Here is a 16,962-nt window from a genome sequence, read left to right on the forward strand (position 1 = left end):
ATGGGGTTGGACGCGGTCCCCGTCCCACCCGGGGCTGTCGGTCTCGATCCCCCTTTTCCAGATGAGGGAGCCGAGGCCCGGGGCTCGCCCAAGGTCACCCAGGAGTCTCGGGGCAGAGCCGGGATCAGAAGCCGTGCCCTTCTGCCTCCCGGGCCCGTGCTCTACCCGCGGGGCTACGCCGCCTCTCCTCTCTCGGGCCGAGTCTCCCCACGCGTGGGGAGGAGATGGGTCGTGAGCCCCGCGCGGGACCGGATCCCCTCCCCCGCCCTCGCGTCTACCCCGGCGCTCAGCTCCCGGGCAGCGCTTGCGGACCGCCGTGATGGCCTCCTGTCTGCTGGGCGACCTCGTGCGGGTCCCCTGACGTCTCTGGACCTCAGTTCCCGCAGCCGTCCGATGGGAGTGAAGACCGTCGGCCCCACCCGGGACGGGAACCGCGTCCGACCTGGTCAGCTGGTAGCCACCCCGGGGCTTAGAACGGTGCTTGGCACGTAGTAAGCGCTTACCGGGTACCATCATGGTCATTATCATCATTTCCTCTCAGGCTGGAGCAGCTCCCGGAGGCAGGAGGTGGGCAGAGGGACGTCAGAGGTCGTAGCCCCGGCAGTAACGCGGTCTTCTCCCGTTGTCACGCAGGTACGACCTGGACGCCGGGGAGTGGCTACCCCTGAACGTCACCGGGAGCCCGGTGGTCATCCGGTACGGCCATTCGTTGGCACTGCACCAGGTAAAAGGTCTCCGTTCGGTCGGCCGCCTCCGTCGAGCGCTTACTCTGTGCGGGGCACTGGACCGAGCGCTCGGGAGGGGACGCTGGGACAGCGAAACGGACGCACGCCCTGCCCACGATGAACTCACAGTCCGGAGGGGGAGACGGATGTTAATACGTGTAAATGAAATGAGAGATAAATAAGTTACGCATATGTCAGTCCTATTTACCGAGGGCTTACCGTGTGCAGAGCGCCGAACTGAGCGCCTGGGTGAGGAGAACGGAACGGTAAGCAGGCACATTTTCTGCCCACAGTGAACTCACGGTCTAGAGGGGGAGACATATGCGTGTACGTAAATAAAGTGAATAAACTGCAGCCAGAGCAGTCGGTCATTCGTATTTATTGAGCGCCTACTGTGTGCAAAGCACTGGACTAAACGCTTGGGAGAGAACACCAGAACAGACGCGTGCCCTGCCCACGGTGAGCAGCTCACGGTCTAGAGGGGGAGACGGATAATATATGTATGGAAAATAGTAAATTACATTACTTATGGAGGACGTACTGTGTGCGGTGCACTGTACTAAGCGCTTGGGTGAGGAGAGTGGAACAATAAACAGGCACATCTCCTGCCCGCGGTGAACTCAGAGTCTAGAGAAGCAGCGCGGCTCAGCGGAAAGAGCCCGGCCTTCCGAGTCAGGGGTCGTGGGTTCGAATCCCGCCTCTGCCCCCCCGTCAGCTGCGTGACTGTGGGCGAGTCACTTCGCTTCTCTGGGCCTCAGTGACCTCATCTGTAAAATGGGGGTTCAGACCGTGAGCCCCACGTGGGACAACCTGATGACCCTGTGTCTACCTACCCCAGCGCTTAGAACAGGGCTCTGCACGTAGTAGGCGCTTAACACATGCCAACATTATTAGAGGGAAAGTCAGGTAATCAGTACACCTACGTACGCCCGTGCATCCTGAAAGAAACCGCAGGTGTGTATCGAGCCCTCCCCGTGTGCGGAGCACTTGGCAGAGAACAGTAGAGCAGTGTGACAGAGGCGGTAAGTGCCGTGATGCACACTGCCGGATCCTGAGGGGGGATTCTGGCGGAGGGGGAACCCCTTCGCTTCGCCAAGACCCTCCGGGCCTCGTTTCCCGTCCCGGGAGACGGGGTGGGCGTCGCGCCCTTCCGGCGACGTCGTCGGCTCGTCCCGAAGCCTGTCCGTTTGCTCCCTGCTAACGTCGGGGCAGGTGCCGCTCCTCCTCCTCCTCCCGACTGGATTCCTGGGGGGGGGCCGGGGAGCTCCCCAGGGCGGTGGTGGGCCTCGGGAAATCCCCCCGGTGCCTCCTCCGGACGGCCCGGTTCAGGGCAGACCCCGGTGGCCGGTGGCCGTTACGTAACCTCGCAGACAATAATGACGGTCACGGTCCTCGTTAAGCGCTCACCGGGCGCCACCCACTCTTCTGAGCGCTGGGGTGGTCCCAGGTTAATCGGGCTGGACGCAGTCCCTGCCCCCCACGCGGCTCCCGCTCTTCGTCCCCATTTTCCAGAGGAGGAAACGGAGGCTCAGGGAAGGGAAGTGACTCCGCCTAAGGCCACACCCAGCAGACGGGTGGTGGAGCCGGATTAGAACCCAGGTCCCCCCGACTCGCAAACCCGGGCGCCCCAGCCACCGAGCCGTGCCGTTCCCCACGCTTCGGCGCCCGCCGTCCACAGATCTAGAGCCGGTCTTGCCCCGACCTTTCGTCGACAACGGAGGTGCCCGGCGCGGAGAGCGCCTCAAAAACGCCCGCCGGCGTGGGCTCGGGGGGGGACTCCCCCGGGGGTGCGTGATGAACGCGAGCAGCGGGGCTGGAAGGTTAAAGCGGTCGCTCGTGTGACCGAGCGGAGCCTTTCACGCCATTCCGGTTCCGGGGATGAACCTATTTTCTCTCCCCCTGGGGCCGGAGCAGAGGGCGGAGGCTTCCGGCTTTTGGATTTTTCCAAGTCGCTTTACGCGGCGAGAGAATCTGTCTGAGAGAGGATCGGGAAGAGGAGGCAGCCGTCGGAGGTGGGGTGTGCCACGTGCGTGAGAAGCGGCCTGGCCGAGCGGCAGGAGCCCGGGCTTGGGAGTCAGAGGCCACGGGTTCTAATCCCGCCTCCGCCACGGGTGACCTCGGGCAAGTTGCCTCGTCTGTAAAATGGGGATTGAGCCCGTGAGGCCCACCCGATGACCTTGTATCTCCCCCAGCGCTCAGAACGGTGCTTGGCTCCTAGTAAGCGCTTAGCAGATACCATCATCATCATCATTATTATTGCAGTGCTCGGCACGTAGTGAGCACTTCACGGATACCGTAATTATTACCGTAACTTGACCGTGGTGGCTTCTGCCCGATTTTTTTTTTTTGAAGGTCAGTCCAGAGGGACTTTCCCAATAACAGTCTGTGCAGTTAAGCGTTGACGGGAATGAACCTCTTCCCCGACCCCAAATTCCCCACGTCACCGACCACAACGCACCCAAGAGCCATCCTGTTGTCGGGAACCGACGTGCCCGTCTGTCGGGTTGACGCGCTTAGGACAGTGCTCGGCGTTTGGGACGGCGCTCGGCTCGTAGTGAGCACTCGACACGGAGAAGGAGCTCGGCCCGGTGGATCGAGTACGGGCCTGGGAGTCAGGTGGTCACGGGTCGTGATCCCGGCTCTGCCGCTCGTCTGCTGCGTGACCGTGGGCGGGTCGCTTCGCATCTCCGAGCCTCAGCGACCCATTCCGTAAAATGGGGATGGAGACCGCGAGCCCCACGTGGTACGGGGACCGTGTCCGACTCGATTCGCTCCTATCCACCCCGGCGCTCAGTACCGTACCTGGCGCCCGGGGAGCGCCGTACGGGTACCGTCGTCGTTACCGTCGCTGTCGTTACAGGCACCGTAAAAGGGGAAGAAACACGTCACCCCCATCCTCTGCTCTCCCTCCCCGCCGCCGGAAACCCGAGGGCCTATCTGTCCTAAACCATTCTCCTTTCTCCGCCCCCGCCCCTTTCCGGTTTGAATTCCAGAACAAGATCTACATGTACGGCGGGAAGATCGACGCGACGGGCAACGTGACCAACCAGCTGTGGGCGTTCCACATCCACAACGAGTCGTGGGTGCCGCTGAGCCCCAAGGCCAAGGAGCAGTACGCCGTGGTGGGGCACTCGGCCCACGTCGTCACCCGGGCGGACGGCAGCGCCGTCATGCTCGTCATCTTCGGCCACTGCCCCCTCTACGGGTACATGAGTAACGTCCAGGAGTACGATCTCGGTAGGTCCGCCCGGCCTCCGCCGGGACTGCCGATCGCAGTCGTTCTGATTCTTGCTAAGCACTCCTTAGGCGCCAAGCACTCTTGGAAGCGCCGGGGGGGGGGGGGGTAGATCCGGCCTCAGCGGGTCGGACACGGTCCGTGTTGCACGTAGGGCCCCCGCTCTCGATCCCCATCTTCCCGATGAGGGAGCTGAGGCCCAGGGGAGTGAGGCGACCTGCCCCGGGTCACCCGGCGGCGAAGGGGCGGGCCTGGGACTAGAACCCGGTTGGTTCGTTCGACCGTATTTATTGAGCCCTTGCGGTGCGCAAAGCCCCGAACTGAGCGCTTGGGCGAGGGCAGCGTAACGACAGACGGACACATTCCCGCCCCCGACGAGCTTCCAGGCTAGAGGAGGAGGTCCTTCTGACTCCCGGGCCCTAGGTCTGACCGCTAGGCCGTGGTTTTCTCTCTTCGGAAAGACGATAACAACGATGTCGGTATTTGTTAAGCAGGGTAACCGGGTTGTCCCTCGTGAGGCTCACGCTCGGTCCTTAGCGATTTAGTCGCGGGCCAACGGGACCCGACCTCGAGCCTCCCTGTGGCGCGGTGGCCCGCGGCCCCACATCCCTGCCGATGCCGCGTCGGAATCCGGCGCCCGGCCGGGCGCTTCCGCCTCTTGGCCAGCACCGCCGACCGGAAGGACAGCCTGACCCTAAACGGAGAAGACCTTTTCTTTATTTTTTAATGGCGCGTAAGTGCCCGCTACGTGCCGGGCGCTCTGCTAAGCGCTGGGGGAGATGGGAGACGATTCGGTCGGACCCGGTCCCACACGGGGCTCCTGGTCTTCATCCCCGTCGTGCAGAGGAGGGGGCCGAGGTCCGGAGAAGTGAAGCGACTGGCCCGGGGCAGACAGATGGCGGAGCTGGGCTGAGAAGCCGACGAGAACAAGCAGGGCGGTCTGGTAGTGAGAGCCTGGGCCTGGGAGTTAGAAGGACCTGGGTTCCGATTCCAGCTCTGCCATTTTTCCGCTGGGGGAACTTGGGGCGAGTCACTTCGCTTCTCTGGGCCTCGGTTCCCCCGTCCGGAAAGTGGGGAGTAAGAGTGCGAGCCCTGTGTGGGACGGGGACTGTGCGCAACGTCATCGGTTTGTATCTTCCCTGGCGCTCAGTACAGCGCCCGATACGTCGTAAGCGCTCAACAGGTGGCCCCTTTGGAAAATAGGCAGGCAAGAGGTTGTTGCCTTTCTTTCCCCGGCGCGCCGCGCCGCTTGCCCGCTCCGTGACCCTGGGCGAGTCACTTCACTGGGCCTCGGCTCCCCCGCCTGTAAAATGGGGTTGAAGACCGTGGGCCCCGTGTGGGACGGGGACTGCGTCCCGCCCCATCCCCCCTGTGTCGACCCCAGCGCTCGGGACCCGGTGAGCGCCTAGCAAACCCCGCGGTTAACGTCAGCGGTGAACCTCTTCGGGTCCTCGGGGGCCGGAAGCACGCCGCGCTGTTACCGTGTGCTTTCCGGCGACGGAGTCGACGGCACCACACCCCCTAAGTAAGGCCCCTGCCGCTCGGCCTCGGGGGCGGGAGGACCGTGCCCCCCTCTCCGTCGGGTTTGGCGTGGCACGGGGGTCCCGGTCCCCCTCAGGAACGGGAGGTTGGCCCTCTCGAGGAGGTGGTGGAGATGAGGGGGGCCCGGAGGGGGGAGTCCCGATCTCCGGGTCCGGGCCGGGGAACGCGTCTAACCGATGGTCTCACGTCGCGCTCGCCCGACGGCTTAGTCCGGTGCTCCGCGGCCAGTGAGCGCTCCAGAAATGCCACGGCGCCATGGGCCGTAGGCCGTCCCTCTGGACTGTCGGGCAGGGAACGGGTCTGCCCGCTCCGTTATCCCCGAGCGACTGGTCCCGTGCCCCGCAGGCGGGGAGCGCTCGACGGGTGCGACCGGCCGAACGAGGTGGGCGTAGCGAAGACGGCCCTCCCGGGTCGGAGCGGGAAGGGCGAAACGGGCGACCGCTGGGCCGGCCCCCACCTTGCGGCGCGCTTCACGTCCGCACGCCCTTCCCCCGCCGCCGACCCGGACGCCCCCTCCCTCCCCGCGGCCCTCGGCTGGGCCGCGGCTCAACCGAGGAGGGACCGACCCCCGGCCCCGTCTCCTTTCTCAGATGCCAACACGTGGACGATCTTAGCCACCAAGGGGGCCCTGGTGCAGGGAGGCTACGGCCACAGCAGCGTCTACGACGCCAAGACCAGGTCCGTCTACGTGCACGGCGGGTACAAGGCCTTCAGCGCCAACAAGAACAGGCTCGCCGACGACTTGTATAAGTTCCACGTGGAGACGCACATGTGGTAGGCGGTCTCCCCGAATCCGGCCCTAACCGAGCGGGCCGGGGGTGGGTGGGGGCGATCTTCCTGAATCCCGCCCTGACCGGACGGGTCCGTGGGGTGCGCGTGCGTGTCGTCGGGCGCGGGGGTGATGGCAGGGAGGCGACTGAGAAGCAGAGCGGCCCGGTGGATAGGGCCTGGGAGTCGGAAGGAGATCCCCGCTTCACCACTTGTCTACCCGGGGGACCGTGGGCAAGTCTCCGGGCCTCAGTCGACCCTTCCGGAAAATGGGGGATTCAGACCGCGAGCCCCTCGTGGGACGGGGACTGTAGCCGACCCGATGAGCTCGTACCTACCTACGTCTGGGACCCGGCACGTAGTGAGCGCTTAATAAATAGGATTTAAAAAGGCGGGGGCGGGGGCATTTTACTCCGTGGTTGTTTCTCAGCTGGGTAACCGGCTGTAATTGGGCCCAGCCACCCGGGAAATTGGCTGATTTGCATCTTGAAACGAGATGGCCCTTTAGTGTTTGCTTGTTTTCAGTCCGGCGTTCAGTTGATTTATAAACACTCAAGCAGGTGTTTTGCAGCCTGGTGCCCAACTCCCTGTCCTTTGCGAGGTTCCCATCTCCAGGGCTAAATTGTCCGGGGGGGGGGGCAGCTGACCCTGAAAGAGAAACGGGTGCTCTTGAAAACCAGGAAATGGACCACGATTCATGGTCAGGGCCCGTGTCTTCTAGGTTTGGCTTCTTTGGGACCTTCCCCCCCCCCCCCTTCCTTTTTTTTTTTTCCTTAAGGTGTTTGTTAATCCCTTTAAAGAAAAACAGTCGTTAAGCCCTCTTTTTTTTTTTTTTAAAGGTATTCGGTAAACACTTACTATGTGCCGGGCACTGTCCTGAGCACCGGGGTAGGTACGGGATCATCAGGCTGGACACGGCCCCTGTCCCACGTAGAGCTCCGAGCCTTAACCCCCATTTGCAGATGAGGAAACTCAGGCACAGAGCATTGAAGTGACTCCCCCGAGGTCCCAGAGCGGGCGAGCGGCGAAGCCGGGATTAGGACCCAGGTCCTCCGACGCCCGGGCTCCGCCCACCAGGCCACCCGTTACGGGCGGTCCTTCGAGAAGTGTTGATCTTCTGTCGGGTGGTGGGGCCGGGCCTTCACACCAGCCACGCGGTAAAAGCAGTCTCGTCTTCTACTGGAGCGGATTACACGCTGGGGTTCGAGAGGCCGCCCGGGGCGGGGGGACCAGACGTGGCTGGGGAAGGGGCAGGTGAGGGGACCTGGTAAGTTTTAGGCAGTTTGGGGAAGGAGCCTGGCCTCGGGAAAAGGACCTCATGGGACGAGGTCGTCGTCTACCCCGCTAAACAATGACTCTCCTCCTCTCCCCGCCCCGTTGAAAGCTTTAATGAAGGCCCCGTCTCCTCCGGGAGGCCTCCCCTTGCCTGTTCTCCCGCTCCCCTCTGCGTCGACCGGCCTCGCTCCCTTCATTCATCCCCCTTCCCAGCCCCGGAGCATTTTTGTCCGTGTCCGTCGTTAATTTATATGAATGACTGTCTTCCCCCCCCCCGGGCTGCGAGCCCACCGTGGACCGGGAATGGGTCCGTTATATTGTCTTCCTGTATTTCGTTGGTTTCGGTTGTATTGATGGAGCGCTTCCTGTGTGCTGAGCACCGTACTGAGCGCTTGAGAGGACCACACTAGAGCAGTAGACGCATTCCCTGCCCGCAGCAAGCTTACGGTCTAGAGGCGGAGGCAGAACGTATAAATGAATAAATTACGGGCGCACCCCCCCCCCCCCCCCCGAAGCCGTTGGTCCGGTGCTCTGCACGCAGTGAGCGCTCCGTAAATGCCGTCGATCAGATGATTGATCGGGGCAGACGGCGGGGCCCCGTCGGAGAGCGGCTGCTGCGTGATTCCTAACGGCCCGGTTTCGATCCACCTCCCCAGGACCATTCTGAAGGACAGCAGATTCTTCCGCTACCTGCACACGGCAGTGATAATCAGCGGGACCATGTTGGTCTTTGGCGGGAACACCCACAACGACACGTCCATGAGCCACGGGGCCAAGTGCTTCTCTTCCGACTTCATGGCCTATGACATCGGTAGGTCTCTGCACGGCCGGTGCGCTTCCCCGAGCTTCCTCCTGATGATGATGATTCATCGTAATCCTGGCATCTGTTAAGCACTCACCCTGGGCCGGGCGCCGCACTGAGCCCTGGAGTGAATACAGGCAGATGGGGGCGGGCGCAGTCCCTGTCCCACGTGAGGCTCCCGGTCCCCGTTTCACAGACGAGGGAACCGAGGCCCAGAGAAGCCAAGCGACCTGCTCGGGGTCACACGGCAGACAGGGGGTGGAGCCGGGATGAGAACCCGTGACCTTCTGACTCCCAGGCCCGTGCTCTATCCGGTCCAGTGTGTGACTTCTCTTGGAGCCGAGACATCGCCGACCCTTTTTTTTTTTTAATTTTTAATGATATTCGCCAAGGGCTTACTGTGTGCCAGGCACTGTACTAAGCGCCGGGGTAGATCCAAGCTCATCGGGTTGGACACGGGCCCCGTCCCACGTGGGCCTCTCACTCTTCGTCCCCGTGTGACAGATGAGGGGACCGAGGGACAGAGAAGGGCACTGACCCGCCCGGGGTCCCACGGCCGACACGGGGCGGAGCCGGGATTAGAACCCCTGACCCCCGGACTCCCGGGCCCCGGGGGCCCTTTCCGCTCGGCCTCGCTGCCTCCCCGGTTCGCTCGGTTCTTCGCCTGGCCGGATGAGAGCAGCACAGCCCGTCCCCAAAGCCCCGACCGGACGATTCAAAGGGAGATCCGCAGCCCCTGCTTAAACTTCGGCCCCTTGCCCTGGGAGACCTGTCGCCTAGGACGTACCGGCGTGTCTCAAGATGAAGTCGAGGAGCGCACCTTTTTGCTTTTGTTTTTAATCTATTTCGAATGTCTGCACTTCACAAGGTGGATAAACACAGATAAAGCAGAACGGGAAAAACGAGAAAAACAGTTTGCATACTCTGCCTTTTTTTCTCGCGTGAGTGTGCTAGAACGTGGAATCAAGACGCAGGTTCCGGATAACGTCCGAAGTAGAAGGAAATGCCCGCGCAGGACCGGGACCTCGTGTGTTTGGTTGTTTTGTTTTGGTTTTTTTTAAATCGTGTTCGTTAGGCAGTTGCTGTGTGCCAGTCGCTCTGCTGAGCACTGGGGCCGATGGGGATCGATCAGGTTGGACCCGGTCCGTGCCCCACATCGGGCTCACGGGCCTGATCCCCATTTTCCAGATGAGGTAACTGAGGCCCGGAGAAGCAAAGCGACTTGCCCGAGGTCACCCGGCGGAGAAGTGAGAAGCGCTTGAGAAACACCGTGGTCTAGTGGCTAGAGCCCCGGGCCCGGGTGTCGGAAGGACCTGGGTTCTAATCCCGGCCCCGCCGTGTGTCGGCCGTGTGATCGCCGGGCAGCTCACTTCATTGATCTGGCCCTCGCGGTTTCTGCATCTGCAAAACGGGGATTGGGACCGTGAGCCCCACGTGGGACGGGGACTGCGTCCGACCCGATTTGCCCGGATCCACCCCGGTGCTTAGAACGGAGCCTTGTACGTAATGAGCACTTAACAAATGCTGTTTTTTTTCTTTTAAAAAAAAAGGAGGCAGGGCGGGGTTAGGACCCAGATCCTTCTGACTCCCAGGCCCGTGCTCTGTCCGTCGGCCCGTGCTGCATCCCAACCAGCCGGGCGTCCCCCCCTCCCCAGATTCTCCTCTGGTGCTGGCAAAGGACCCGTGGCCTTGGTATCTCCCCGGATGACAGTTGCCGGCCCCGAAGCTACGGCCGGGTAGAACCGGGCGGTCCCCGTCGTCCGTCCCCCCGACGGAGGGCTCCCGGGGCCCCGCCGTCTGACCTCTTTTCTTAACCGCCTGTTTCCCCCTCCTAGCTTGTGACCGCTGGTCCGTGCTGCCCCGCCCCAACCTCCGTCAAGACGTCAACCGATTTGGCCACTCGGCGGTCTTGTACGACAGGTGAGCAGACCGGGGGGGCGGCGGGGAGAGCCCGCCGCCCGGCCCGCCCTGTTTGTAAGCTGGGCTTTCCCGGCGACGTGCCCCCTCGGCGTCGGGCGTCGCGAAGTGGGGCGGAGGTTTGAGCCGACGACGTCCCCAGGCCTTCACATCGTGGTCCGAGAGCCGCCCGGGGCTCGGCGCGGACGAGACGGGGCGGGGCGTTCCGTTTTCTCCGGGGACGCTTCGGCCAGCCCGTCGGTCTCCGCGGGAGGACGGAAGTACGCATCCTCCACCGCGGGCCCGGTTCGACCCGTCAGATCCGCGGTCATCGATTCTGTCGGTCCGCGGGCGTTCCGCAGCCCGGACGCTCCTTCCCGTGAACTTAGCTGCCGAAGAGGGGTCCGTAGACCCTCTGGACCGTAAGCTCACCGTGGCCAGGGAACGGGTGTCGCAACTTGGTGTCCTCTCCCAAACGCGTAGTCCAGTGCTCCGCACGCGTGTAGCACTCAGAAAATGCCATTAATGGTTCACTGTCGTATTTACCGAGCGCCTAACCCTGTGCGGAGCACCGACCGAGCGCTTGGGAGGGGACGGTTCGACAGTAAACAGACACACGTTCCCTCCCACGACCAGCTTACAGTCTAGAGGGCTCGTCTTCTGCCGGCGCTTCGGTGTCACAGCGGCCTCCGGGGGCCGGATTGGGCGCCCGACTCGGAGAGAAAGAGGCAACCCTCCAGAGGCGGGGGCATTTCACGCGACGGGGGCGGAGGGTGGCCCTCGGGCCGTTACCCGTCGAACAGTCGACGGTATCTATCGAGGGCTTGCTCCGTGCGGAGCGCCGGACCGGGCGCTCGGGCGAGCGCGGCGTGGCCGGGTCGGGAGACGCCGTCCCGTCCGGAGGGGACCGAAGCCAAGGGCAGGCGGCCGGAGTGCGCGCGTGGCGTGCAGCGGGGCTGCCGGGGGAACCGGTAACGAGGACGGGGTGGGCGAGGGACCGGGCGGGACCCAGAGAGGGCCGGGAGGTCGGGGGCCGGCCGGCGGCGGCTGGGACGGGAGTCGGAACCGTGGGTGGCGGCGTTCTCCCCCTCTAGGCCGAAAGCTCGCCGTGGACGGGGGACGCGTCTCCCAACTCTCTTCCACTGGACTCTCCCGAGCGCCCGGTGCAGCTGTCTGCACACAGTGAGCACTCGGTGTATGCCAGTGAGTTTTCGATGGCTTCTTGGGTAAGGCTGGACAGCCGCTGCGTGGGAGAGGCGGCGAGAGGAAGTCTGGGGGGGGGGACGGCGTTCCCCTCTCCGCACGCCCCTCCCTTCACCCCTCTCTGTCAACAGAAGCCTTCGGGACAGGTCTCCCCACTCCTCCAGAAGCTCCGGCGGTTGCCCGTCCACCTCCCCATTAAACAGAGACTCCTCACCATTGGCCCTAGAGCTCTCGGTCTGCTTGCCCCCCCCCCCCCCCCCCCCCCCCCCGTCCTGCCTCACCTCCCCGCTCTCGTCCTCCAGCCCGGCCAACGCACTGCGCCCCTCTAGCTCCGGCTTCCTCCCCGGGCCCCGGTCTCGTCTGTCTCGCCGCCGACCCCTTTCCCACGTCCTCCCCTCTAGCCCGGGACTCCCACCCTCTAGCACTAGGGACTGCAAAGATTTAGATATTTAGATAGGAGCACACGACAGAAGACAACGTGGTGCACGAATCCCTCAGTCGGTGGTATTTACCGAGCGCTCACCGTGACCGGAGTACCGTGCCGAGCCCTGGGTGCGGACAATCTTGCAGAAGTAGCGGGCGCTGCTCGCTGCCCGCAACCGGCGTACGGCCCAGAGGGCCGTGATATCGTCGGTGAAAATCCCTCACCGGCTCTCCTAGCCTCACGGGCGCCCGGTGGTGATTTCTTTTTCAGATGGTATCTGTTAAGCGCTTACTACGTGCCGGGCACCGTAACGACGATAACCGTTGGTGACGTAGGAGAAGCGGCCTGGCGTAGTGGCTGGAGCCTGGGTCTGGGAGTCAGAAGGTCATGGTTCTCATCCCAGCTTCGCCACTTGTCTGCTGTGTGACCCCGGGCAAGTCACTTCACTGCTCACGGCCTCGGTTACCTCCTCTGTAAAATGGGGGATCGAGACTGTGAGCCCCAGGTGGGACAGAGACCGAGTCCGACCCGATTCGCCGGCACCCATCCCAGCGCTTAGTACAGCGTTGGGCACCTCGTGAGCATTTAACAGATACTGTAATTATTACTATTACTTGTGGTGTCGGTTAAGCGCCGACTACGCGCCGGGCACTGTACTGAGCACCGGGGTGGATGGATCCAGCTCCGTCCCACGTGAGGCTCACGGTCTTCGTCCCCGTTTTACGGATGAGGGGACTGAGGTACAGAGAAGCGAAGCGACTTGCCCGGGATCACACAGCCGACGAAGGGGGTGAGAACTCAGGCCCTCCTGACTCCCAGACCCGTGGCCAGCGGACCGTACCGCTTCTCTACCAAGCACGGCCGATGGCATTTTCCTCGCGCGTGAAATTCGTCGTCGGGCTTCTCTACTGAGTGCTTACCATGTGCGGAACACCATACAAGACGCGTTCCCCGCCTGTGACGGGCTCACGGCCCAGAGACGAACTTGCAGCCTTGAGATGTACGGTATCTCTTTCCCTCTCTCGCCCTTTCTCCCTCTCGTGTCTTCCGACCCCGTGGCATCCTGCCCTCCAACAAGCCAGCGATGCTGGACAAATACGCCTTTGATCCCCCGCAGCATTCCAGCTACAACATGTCTTTTGGCAGAACTAGATGTCCTCTGTTTGTATTCTGTCCTCGTTGGGTTGCATCGTGTGTGTGTGTTTGTGCACGAGAGAGGGGAAGAGGGAGAGAGACACAGAGAGAGACTTTCACACGTTTGTTCTCTTGCGGTCATTTGCCTCCCGACTTCTTGCCGGCGGGGCGGGGGGGGGGGGGGTCTAACCAGAATATTCACACTCCATACTTAGGTCCCTAAATAGTGCCCAGACCCGAGAGGACTGGGTAGATGTCGGCGACAAAGCCGTGGTCGTTGATGACAGCGTCAGCAGAGGAGCAGCGTGGCCTCGGTGGCTAGAGCCCGGGCCTGGAAGTCGGGAGGACCCGGGTTCTAATCCCGGGCTCGCCGCTTGCCTGCCGGCTGACCGTGGGCGAGTGACTTCGCTTCTCTGGGCCCCCAGTCGCCTCATCCGTAAAACGGGGGGTGGAGACGGCGAGGTCCGGTCTGGTCCTCGGTACCCTCATCCGTAAAATGGGGATTAAGACGGCGAGCCCCGGGTGGGACGCGGATCGGGTCCCCCGCCGACTAGCTTGTATCTGTCCCGGCGCTCAGTACGGTGGCCGGCACAGAGTGGGCGCCTAGCAGATACCTTGTCAGAAAAACTCCAGAGACACGGGAGGTGGAGAGCGGGTGAAGAGAAGGGGCCAGTGCCTAGTCTGCAGCCGATAACCTTGGTGTGGAGGTCTCCCGGAGGAACGGCTGGTGAGGTTTAGGGGGGGGGTTTGAATAGAGAAAACGATTTACCCGCCTGAAACGCGGCGTCCGGATGCGATCCTGCCGTCGGAGGGAAAGACGGCGTCGGTCCGTCCGTCGTATTTACTGAGTGCGGAGCGCCGCTCTAGGCGCTCGGGAGAGGACGGGAGAGCAGCATGCCGGACACGTTCCCCGCCCGCAACTAACTTGGGGTCTAGAAGGTGAGTCCCACCCGGGGCTTAATTAAGCTCCCGGGCTTAGGCTCAGAGAAGGGAAGCCACCCCGCCCAGGGTCCCCCAGCAGATAAGCAGCGGAGCTGGCTTGAGAGCCCAGCTCCTCCTGCCTCCCGGGCCCGGGCTCTAACCACTACCCCCCCCCCCCCCCCCCACTTGCGCCAGGAGGATGCCCGCCACCCACCTCGCGGTCGGCCCCTGTGGGCGCCTCAGAGCGCGGTCGTGTTTATCGCGCGCGTCCTTGCGGGCGAAGCACCGTACTAAGCGCCCGGGAGAGGACAGTCTACCACTAAAGAGACATTTCCCCTGCCCACAGTGAGCTTACGGTGTAGCTCTTGCAAGCGCCGTGCACACGGTAAGCGCGCGGTAAACGCGAGCGAGTGAACGGAGCTGAGCCGACGGCGTGGGGAGGACGGACGTCCCGCGATACCGGTGGGAAGTGAGGAACCCGGGGACTCGGGTGCCTCGAGAGTACCAGCGCGGAGCCGACAGGATAACGTCGCCTCTCTTCTCTCGAATTCTGGACCTGTTTCTTGTCCGTTTATCCATCCATTCATTCAGTAGTATTTACCAAGCGCTTACTAGGCGCAGAGCACCGTACCAAGCGCTTGGAGTGGACAGGTGGGCAACAGATAGAGACGGTCCCTGCCCTCTGACGGGCTCACGGTCGAATCGGGGGAGGCGGGCAGACGAGAACAGTGGCGATAAAGAGAGTCGAGGGGAAGAACATCTCATAAAAACAGCGGCAACTAAATCGAATCAGGGTGATGTGCGTGTCATTAAACAAAATAAACAGGGTGACGAAGATGCATACGGTCGAGCGGACGAGTACGGTGCCGAGGGGGCGGGACGGGAGAGGGGGAGGAGGGGAGGGAGAGGGGGGAGAAGGGGGGTTTAGCTGCGGAGAGGTGAAGGGGGGGTAGAGGGAGCAGAGGGAAGGAAGGGTGGGGGGGGGGAGCTCAGTCTGGGAAGGCCTCTTGGAGGAAGTGAGCTTTAAGTAGGGATTTGAAGAGGGGAAGGGCGATTTGAAGATTGGCGGCGGCGAGGAGGGAGGGCGTTCCGGGACCGCGCGGGAGGACGCGGCCCGGGGGTCGCCGGCGGGACGGGCGAGACCGAGGGACGGCGAGGAGGCGGGCGGCGGAGGAGCGGAGCGCGCGGGGGGGGGGGGGGGGGGGGGCGGTAGAAAGAGAGAAGGGAGGAGAGGTAGGAAGGGGCGAGGGGACGGAGAGCCTCGAAGCCCCCGGGGCTTCCTCCTCAAGGGCGGAGACTCGCAAAACCCCCCAGATTCTAGACCGGTTCACCCGACGCCTCGGTTCGGAAAGGCCTTCGAATCGAGGAAAGCCGCTCGGCGAGTCGGAGATCGGGTTCTCAACCAGGCGGTGGGCAGGGGTGCCGGGGACCCGCCTGCCGGCGGGAGGGAGGCGCCAGCCCGGGTCCGGGGTAACGCTTGGCCGTGTCTTCTTCTCGTCCAGCAACATGTACGTGTTCGGCGGCTTCAACAGCCTGCTCCTGAGCGACGTCCTGCTGTTCACGTCGGCGCGGTGCGAGGGGGCCGGCGACGAGGCCGCCTGCCGGGCCGCGGGGCCCGGGATCCGCTGCGTGTGGAACGCCAGCCTGTCCCTCTGCCTGCCCTGGGAGCTGGCCACCCCGGAGCAGGAAGCCGAGGCCAGGGCCGAATGCCCCGCCAGGAGACGTACGTGTCCCCGCGCCGGACCGGCCGGTCGCCACCCCCCCCCCGCCGGCGGTTTCCGGAAGCCCCCGCCCCGGGGTCGGGCCCCGTGGGTGGTCGCGGGCCTCTTTTCCTCGGCCCCCTGGACCGGTCGTCCGTGAATACGTGAGCCTCGGGTACACGCGCAGGCTGCGGAAGCCGCGAGGCCCAGTGGCCAGAGGACGGTGGATAGGGTGGACGGGCCTGGGAGGCGGAAGGACCCGGGTTCTGATTCTGGCTCGGCCACACGTCGGCCGGACGACCTCGGGCCAGTCACTTCGCTGCCCTGGGCCTCGGCGCCCTCCCATCCGGAAAATGGGGATGGAGACCGCGGGTCCCACGGGGGACAGGGGCGGCGTCCAACCCGATGGGCTCGCATCCAGCCCGGAGCGCTCGGCGCGGCGTAAGCGCTTAGCGAATAACCGTAATGATCACCCATGATCATTCTTATTAGTCTTTTGACGGTATCCGTGAGGCGCTGGACTGAGCCCCGGAGCGGATGCAAGCTAAACGGGTTGGGTGCATGCAGTCCCTGTCTCGCCTGGGGGTCGCGGTCTTCAGCCCCGTTTTACAGAGGAGGAAACCGAGTCCCAGAGAAGTGAAGCGACTCGCCCGAGGTCCCGCCGCGGGCTCGCGGCAGAGCCAGGATCAGAACCCAGGCTAATCTGACTCCCGGGCCCGGGCTCTAGGCGCTTAAAGTGACCTGCCCAGGGTCCCACGGCGGGTCGGCGGCAGAGCCGGGATCAGAACCCAGGTCCTCGGACTCCCAGGCTCAGGCCGTCGCCCCTAGGCCACGCGGCTTCTCCTCGTGGTTCGAGGCTGTCCCGTGGCCGTCTCCGCGCCCGCCGAGCGGGCCGCCTTCCCCGATCCACCCTCCGTTTCTTCCTGGGTTGGGAGAGGAGGAGGAGGAGGAGGGGATCTGAAGGGGGTCCGGAACGTTCCTCAAGCCAGGAACGAAGCGGGCGAGCCCCGCTTCCCTCTCCCACCCTCTCCTGACCCCGGGCGATCCGGATAAGGGGGCGCCCGGAGCCCGGGAGTAACCAGAAGCCCCGGGACGTTTTCCCAACCTGCCCATCCGTTCCCAGAAGCAGGGGGAGCTGGACCGCTGATGATATTAATAAGAACGGCGGTGGTATTTACGAAGTGCTTACCGTGGGCCCTGGGGTGGATACGAGCAAATCGGGTCGGCCACAGACCCCGTCCCACTCACCCCCGCTTTTACCGATGAGGGAACCGGGGCCCAGAGAAGTGAAGTGACTTGCCCGGGGTCACACGGCGGACGGGCGGCAGGGCCGGGAT

The 16,962-nt window shown here is 63.7% G+C and overlaps 1 protein-coding gene across 2 annotated transcripts in view; it reads left to right on the forward strand.

Annotated features, from left to right (window-relative positions):
• The window catches only part of ATRN (attractin), a 133,446-nt gene that overhangs the window by 66,500 nt on the left and 49,984 nt on the right, over positions 1-16,962 (forward strand). For both annotated transcript variants that reach the window (XM_029062687.2, XM_039911728.1), the window contains exons 7-12: positions 634-724; positions 3,719-3,962; positions 6,093-6,276; positions 8,202-8,356; positions 10,183-10,267; positions 15,428-15,648. In XM_029062687.2, coding sequence (XP_028918520.2) covers positions 634-724; positions 3,719-3,962; positions 6,093-6,276; positions 8,202-8,356; positions 10,183-10,267; positions 15,428-15,648 — 980 coding nt within the window. The remainder of the gene's footprint in view (positions 1-633; positions 725-3,718; positions 3,963-6,092; positions 6,277-8,201; positions 8,357-10,182; positions 10,268-15,427; positions 15,649-16,962) is intronic.

Source organism: Ornithorhynchus anatinus, chromosome 4 (genome assembly GCF_004115215.2).
Source record: "Ornithorhynchus anatinus isolate Pmale09 chromosome 4, mOrnAna1.pri.v4, whole genome shotgun sequence".
NCBI classification, from domain to species: domain Eukaryota; kingdom Metazoa; phylum Chordata; class Mammalia; order Monotremata; family Ornithorhynchidae; genus Ornithorhynchus; species Ornithorhynchus anatinus.